Consider the following 8,006-nt stretch of genomic DNA (forward strand, 5'->3'; position numbering starts at 1 on the left):
TCTCTCTCTCTCTCTCTCTATCTCTCTCTCGCTCCCCCTCCCTCTCTCTTTGTCTTAGCAGACTCTCAGGCTTTATCAGAAAACTTTGCTCTATCTCTCTTTCTCTTATAGGCAATGCATTTTCTTCATGATATCATAATAACCTTAGCATGTATACCAGCATTACCTCAGCTATATCTATATATAAACACAGTCGAGCATCATCAACATCATCACATGAATATATCATAAATGCTATCCTAACACGTATTCTTAGCCATTTTCTGTACAAGACTTTCAGTAATTCAATTTACTATATAGATACACATACATATACGTATATAGATACCCATATTTAATTGTTTATAATCTACTGCAATAATAGAGTCTTCGAGCTGATCTAATCACTGATCTTTTACAGCTCTATTCCATAAATTTAATTATAATTCCTGTTAACTTCTCTATCAAGCTTTAATTGGCTTCTCTCTGCAATACACAAACGCGCTGCTAATTAATGAATGCATTTTAAATGAGCTCAACACCTAATAATCAATTAAAATCAAAGTCAAACATTAAAATTCAACCAGCTGAAATGTTATTGTAAATGTGAACGACTAGCAAATACCCTGTGTTCGAGGGTGATATATGTTAATCAAAGATAGATAGATTAGATATGTAAAGTATATGTGAACAACTCTAGGTAGCTCCGAAGGGAGCTTCCCCCAACTGACCAGCCTGTCTATACTGTATATATATTAAGGAATCCCGATCCAACTAGTTTAAAATGATGGAAAAGAGATCTTTCTTATAAAGATAGAAAAGGGATGCCTTTTATTCCATATACCTTAAGATCTCACTCACTTTGTGCTCTCCACATTATACCCTGTATCATCCATTACGCTCAGGGTATACTCACATTGCCTTCTCGAAACTGGAAAACTTTCGCATTGTGCAAATAAACTTTAAATTTAATTTTTAATTTAGTTTTGCAACTCGAATTTATTTGCTTAGCTCTTCGAGCGGCTTTGACGAGCCGAGCGCGGAGCTTCAATGGTCGATCAGAGATCGTCAATCGGAGATCGGCTATGTTGCTGATGACTTTATCAACGGCCCATGATCAACGCTAAATGTCGGCCGTTTCATGTTTCTGTTTCTGTTTCTGTTTCTGTTTCTTTTGCTGTTTGATTTTTGTGTGTTTTTTCTCACCTCTAAAGTTGTTTTCGCTGTTGTCTAATGTTATGTTTCCGTTGTTTTTCTGCTGCTTCTTCTTCTTCTTATGCTGTTTTTTTCGAAATCGATGACAGCTTTTTGATGCTTACAGCGCGCACATTTGACACCGCGGGTCGCCATAAGCTGGCCAGCAATTCGAAGATTTCACGCAGATCTGATTTCATAATCAAATAATTGATCTTAATGAGTTGCGAGCAGCTGGCAGAGCCGAAGCTAGCTCGAATTCTGTCTGTCAGCTGCTCAAAAGATTTCTTCTTGATCCAATCAAACTTGAAACGAATTGCGCTGAGCAAAAACTAATAAAAAGAAACATCAAATTGAAACAAAAAGAAAATATCGAATATTGAGCTTAAGCTTTGAATAGATTTTGGCACCTCACACAAATATTTATTTTAATCCATTTTCGTTTCATATTTTGTTTGCTTTTTGTTTTCAAGCTCGTTTCCGCAATCTTTCTACGAATTTTCGTTCCAGCAATCCATCAAAAATTATGAAACCCCATGTTTAGTTTTTAGGGACTGCGAATTAGATGGCCACGCTATAAAATCGCAGCTCAGCTCGTGCCATAAAAGCAGGCACAGTGGTCTGAGAACTAAAGAAGTGAGATATGACGTGAGAGTAATTAATCAGTAGAGGGTTATTGGCTGAAGGGGGCTTGAAAGGGTTTGGCTGCTGGACGAAATGTGACAGAGTTGGATCTGCAAGAACTTATGTTATAGCTAAAGAAATTCAATCGAACTGCAAATGGATTTGGTTGAAGGTTCTTATATAGAATATTAAATTGACAAAGTTATCAAAAATTAATAGATTAGGCTGAGAGAAAACATTTATAGATGATATACATAGAGATGAGCTGATGACTCTTTAAAATGTATAATATAGGTAGTGGTATGACTAAAGATATATGGGATATTTTCTGTCATACATAAGAAGAAGAATATGATGAAATCTCCTCCCTAAGTTTCAATGTAATATTATTATATTCTGCCCATATCTATCTGTGTAGATCATATCCATATATATGTACATATTCTCAACTGTCCATCTCCATGGAACCACTGTGCCTCGCCACACTCGAAATTCCTCAGATCCCGCTACAGTCCGTCACATCTCTTGCAGACTCCGACTCATCCTGCGACTCTCCGGGCCGTGCAGCCAATTGAGAGTGATTGATTTTGGCTGCCAGCTCTTGCATTTGCAGCTGTCCAAATAGCAGAGGAGAAAGAAGAAGAAAACAATGGCCAAACACAAACAGCAAAAAAAAGGCCAACTTGACCTCCAGTCTGTCCGAGCGGCATATCAATCAAATGTGGCCAATGATATTCAAGATTTTCAAATCATTTTGGCCATTTGGCAATTGCCAGTTTTCGTTAGCGTTTTCGTTTTCATTTGCATGAATTGGCGAAAAGCACGGCGACCCCTATATAAGTTGGCATTATGCTTGGCTAATGCTCCTCTAGTTGGCTAAGGAAATCGTCTACCAGAGATTTGCATAGAATCGAAGCGATGCCAATCGCAGAGCTCCCACTGTGCGGTGTTTAATGAGATTTCGTTATTGTTGCTGTTGTCGTTAAGTATTTGTTGTTATAGTTTTTGGCCCAGTTTACTTATTATTTAACATTGATCGGACGCCTGTAATTGGCATTTGAATCTGACCCAGTCTTGAACTCGTTTCGCAACGAAATGGAAAGTGCCGGGCCCCAAAAGCCAGCCGAACGCATTGCCAACTTTGGCTAACTTTTAATTATCTTATCTACAGGTATCCGCCACTCTCTCCCTTTGCCGTTCTACCGCTCTGCACCTCTCTCCGTCTCCCTCTCCCTCTCTCTGTTTCTTTTTGTCTTTTTCGCTACACTTTTATGATGTATCTACGAGGTATCTGCTCTTCGGCTATTGTCTATCAGAAATGCAACGCTTTGAAGGCGGCCGCCTTTGTGTCTCACTTGTTTCCATTTTATTTGAGCTTTTTTTTTGTTTTTTTGAGCATGTGCGAATGCAAATAAATGTGTGTATTTTTTGATAGATACGAAACGAAACGAATTTTTATGATCCTAGAGTTCACTTTGTTTTTGGTATTGACAAATTGGCTAAGCTGGAGTCGTAAAAGAGTTTTGCTGCACTTTATTTACGATTTGCATATATCGACGGCAGTTGCTGACAGCCGCGCCCCCTCTCACCTCCCTCACCTCCCCCCAACCCACTTTCTGTCCGGCCAGCAACATGTCGTATGAGTAATCTGATTTTTATCTATATTTAATTATTTGCGCTCATATGATTGAAGCACAATGGCCACGGCCATTAATCAGTGCAGCAGCAGCAGCAACTAAACTGAGCTGGACGCCAGGTGCCCATATGCTCGATCAGCTCAATTATTCATGCAGCAAGGCAAGCGCTATCCGCTATCCATTATTCGATATCTCTGGCCTATTAGCTGGCCAATTCTGTGTAAGAGAATCGTAAACTAATTTCATGTGTTAAATGCCATAAAATATGAAAGTTTGTTCCTCATAATCGACACTTGACTTGAAGTCGTGGGAATCACCTCTTAGGTAAATCACTGAAAGCGGAAGAAGCGAAGACACACGTCCCACTCTTCTGGCCATCACGAATGCCTCTTTTTGCTATCAGCCATGGAGGAGGCAGCGTCGACAGCGTCGTCAGCGTCGTCAGCGTCGCCAGCGCTTTGTAGTTTAGCGACCGTGTGTAAATATTTGACAACACATGCCTAATTAGTGCAGCTATTGATGGTGACAGCGGAACAACAACAACAGCAACTACAACAACAGCAAGTTGCCAAAGAACAAGGCCTGGAAGTGGATATGGAATGAAACGGAACGAGCTCTGAGTGTGAGTGCGAGTGCGAATGCGAGCTCTTTTACGATGTCGTTTCCTGAGAACTGAGTGCCTCAGTCACTAGCTGACTGACTGACTAATTGACGTACCTCCTCTAGTTGCTGCTCTTATCTAAAGAGCGATTCAGCGAGCGTTCTTTTGTTGGCTTTGTCGAGCAAGGCAATGCGAAACACTTATCAATGGGTAAGACTAGTAGGGCGCTCTCTACGTATGTAGGCAAACTCAATGACAATGTTTTCGAGCAGGTCTGCAATCAATCAGGTTAACTATTAGATTGAATGTGTACGCACACACACATATGTACATGTGTCGATAAGTCGATTCGTTTGAATTGGCAGAAGCGTGGCTCGGCACGCAATTTGGGGCTTTAATGGGACACTGAATGGGGGGCTCTTCATAAATCAGTATAGTAATGTCAAGTACTAGTGTAAACTTGTGGAATTTGCAGTACTTAGGTGAGCTTATGATGTATGTATATTAAAGCCAATGAGAATGTTATGAATCATATAATATCAGGTATAGAGCAGCAATGCCGGAAATCTCTATTAAATTGTCACTAAAGGAAGTAGATAGCATTTTCAATAAAATACATAAACAGTTTTATTGATACAAAAAGTACAAAATAAATATAATAATATAATTTCATAATTATTAATTTAGACATCATAATTTCTGCCCTTAATTATCTTTATTTCTGTATACAAATATTTTTAATAAAAGTATCTTTTACTAAAGGAATTTTCCAACCAAAGTGTAAAGAAAATCTTTGAATGAAACTATGTAACATATTTATTTATTATTATTATTATTTATTTATTAATTTTACCTAGATACTATATCATTTAATGAATAAACATATATATTACTAATAATAATGATAAATTAATATAATTCATATGAACTCAGATCTTTAATAAATTAAGCCTTTAAATAAATTTTCTAAAAGGAGTAAAACTCTTTTATGCAAAGTATTTTGTAGGGATGGATGTACTAAATGAAGTATCTTGCATTTGCAAGTATCTATACCTTAGATTATGTTCAGCTGAAACTACGTTCTACTTAGAATATCTTCCAATCAGATTGGGGCAATCGTCTAATTCAAGTGTCATGACAAAAACTCTCCTTTAAAATAAAGAATCTTCTAATTAAAAAGTATCTTTTGCCAAAAGTATCTTCGCCTAGGCTTATCTAGCTATTTTATCACAGATGATATGCCCATGAAAGTAGTCAATTATACTAAAATATCTTTCAATGAGAGTATCTTCATGTGTGATGGAAAGTATCGTCTAATCAAAGCATCTTCTACTGCCAAAGTCAGCCGACCAAAGCATCATCTAAAGTGACTTTCAGTGTAAGCAATTTCCAATAAAACTAGTAAACTTTAATGTTTCATTAAAAACTTCAGATATACTGCGAGTCTGCCCAATTGATTGAGCTGCTCAGTGCCTGATCAAATGATGAGATCATAGAATAAAAATAACAAATAAATGAAAATAAAAAATAAAACAGACACTCGTTGCTCTTTAAAAGCAATTGTCAAATATTTGCCAGCGTTTGTCAATGATGATGACTCCGCGCTGCGGGAGGCTACCTAGAGTGGAGTTCTAGAGGTCTATGGACGGCATGCTGATTGGTGTGGCTCTGTTGAATGTTGAATGTTGTTGGTGAATGCCACCCAGCTGGCGCTGATGATGAGCCGCCTGGAGGCAGAGCACGGAGACAACTGCAGCCCAACTGCGACAACACTTGGCACATTGGCACAACGTGTTGGGCTCAAATATTGACCCAGAGCTTCGCAAGTAAGCGCGATTCAAACAATGGGCAAACAAACGGAGCAGACCGGCCAGAGCAGGCGACAGGAACTGCCAAGGGCCGGACGAACCTGCTGCTGGCAAACAAGAGCCCAACGGGCGAGAAGAGCCAGCCAACGACGATTTCCGCGGCGTCCTCGGGCTGTGCCTGGGCCGGGGACTGAGCGAGTTCAAAAGAGTTGACCGACTGTTTAAGCAGAGCTCAAAGTGTGGCAACAACAGCGCTGTGGCAAGTGATAACAAGATTTACAAATCGATTGCCGACGGCGCTTCGACAAATATGCAAGAGCAGTGGGCCCATCCAGCGGCGACACCTGAGCAACGGCCGAACACCTGGAGCTGGAGCTGGAGCTGGAGCTGGAACTGGACCTGAAGGTGTTAATCTGGGCAGCCGCGTGCTTGGCTCGACTGCGTGCTTATTATCACGAAAACGTATCCGCTCGACGATAATCGACTTAATTTGTTTAAACATGATTGCGTTTTATTTATAACAAAGACGTAAAACGAACGAACGAACGAACGTATGAATAAAAAAAAAATACTCTGACAATTTGGTGCAAGTTTTGCATTTTGATAAGCGGAAGCATTTAAATCCAGAGTAAGAATAAGAGGGAGAGAGAGCGAGAGCGAGAGAGAAATACCAATAAAAAAACAACAGAATTTTAATTAGCACATTTGGCATAATTATAGATAGTAATTGCTTAACGGCGCATTGCCAATTTTTTATTAACAATTAAAATGGAAGCCATGATTCAGCCCAGCTCAAGGGGAAGTCGTAAAAAACAAGAAAACAAGAATTGAATTTTTGTGAAATTGTTAAACATTTTAACTGCTTCATAATTAAATTAGCTAATTTACAAATTTGCTTTTGATTGAATTCTCACCTGCATCACCCAGTAGTTGTTGTTGGCGGCAAATTGATCACCAATTATAATATCCGTATGCATTTAAGCAGAATTTTTTGGCCGACCTAAATATATATCTATATCTATATACTTGTATATATATAGATTGTAGACTTTTATTATTTGTAAGAGTTGACCATGCTAAATATTTAGCTCTTGTTTCAATATTTATTTGTATTTAGATTTTCGATTTTCTTGTTGGCTTTTCTCGCTTCTAGGTCACAAGTCACAGACAAGTTCAAGGCACATGAATGATTAACAATTTATTTGATTTATTTATTTATACTTTTATGAATTTTATTTGCATGGCACTGGACAGAGAAGCAGAAGCAGAAGCAGCTCTTCAAGGTGATTTTTGTATTTATTTTGTGGAATTTTTTACAATTTCTTGAGAATTGATTTTATTCATTTGCAAGGATATGCAAATTGTAAGCACACACACACACACGTATACACCTACACACACACGCACTCACTAATTGGCTTTTATTTGTGGCTGAATTGACAATCATTCGGCTGCTGTTTCAAAATTCCCGTTTCAAGCACATCCTTTGCACTGCCCCAAAATGATCTGGCAACATCAGCAAACGCCGGCGGCTTTTTTTTTTCACTTCCGCGTTTCGATTTCTTCTTCACTTGACTGTGAACTATTTTTGCTAGAGATAGTTGTTGCTGTATTTGGGATTGAGTTGCAATTGCAAACTGTTTAAGGGAAACGCAATGTATCTACATCGACGCGCTGCACTCGAGAATTGATATTGAATGTTGAAAATTGTAGTTTTTGTTTTTGTTATTTTTCGAAAGCAACGCTGAAACCGAGCGCTCGGCGCTGTTGTTGTCTCTACGCTGGCGGGAACCGAGTTCGTACTGATTGGACGAGCGAAGGTTTCGCGCAGACGAACCTCGCCAGTCAGCTAGCGGACCAGACGCGCACACACACTCACACACAGAGAGCGATACACACACACTCGCACACATGGTAGTCATGAGTGCTTGGCTAACCAGACTCAACGACTCTCCCCCGCTCAGTCACTCTGTCTGTGCTGTCGCGCTGTCAGTCGGCCTGAGCCGAGCCGAACGAACTGCCCCTGCCTCCCGACTTATACTCCGCTCTTCTACAACTCGGCCACTGCTCGCTTATTACCTTTCCCTCTCACTCTCGCTCTCTCCTGCTGTTCGCTGCTCACTGAGTTTATGCTTTGCTTATTGCTCGTTGTTGTTGGCACAA

At 39.5% G+C, this 8,006-nt stretch overlaps 1 protein-coding gene across 1 annotated transcript in view; it reads right to left on the reverse strand.

Annotated features, from left to right (window-relative positions):
- The window catches only part of dar1 (dendritic arbor reduction 1), a 37,370-nt gene extending 29,700 nt beyond the window's left edge, over positions 1–7,670 (reverse strand). Inside the window, exon 1 of the mRNA XM_089259324.1 lies at positions 6,758–7,670. Within this exon, the coding sequence (XP_089115450.1) occupies positions 6,758–6,820 (63 nt within the window). The 5' untranslated portion in view covers positions 6,821–7,670. The remainder of the gene's footprint in view (positions 1–6,757) is intronic.
- Positions 7,671–8,006: the final 336 nt, after the last annotated feature.

Source organism: Drosophila navojoa, chromosome 4 (assembly GCF_054131105.1).
Source record: "Drosophila navojoa isolate 15081-1374.11 chromosome 4, UAZ_NAV_1.0, whole genome shotgun sequence".
NCBI classification, from domain to species: Eukaryota; Metazoa; Arthropoda; class Insecta; order Diptera; family Drosophilidae; genus Drosophila; species Drosophila navojoa.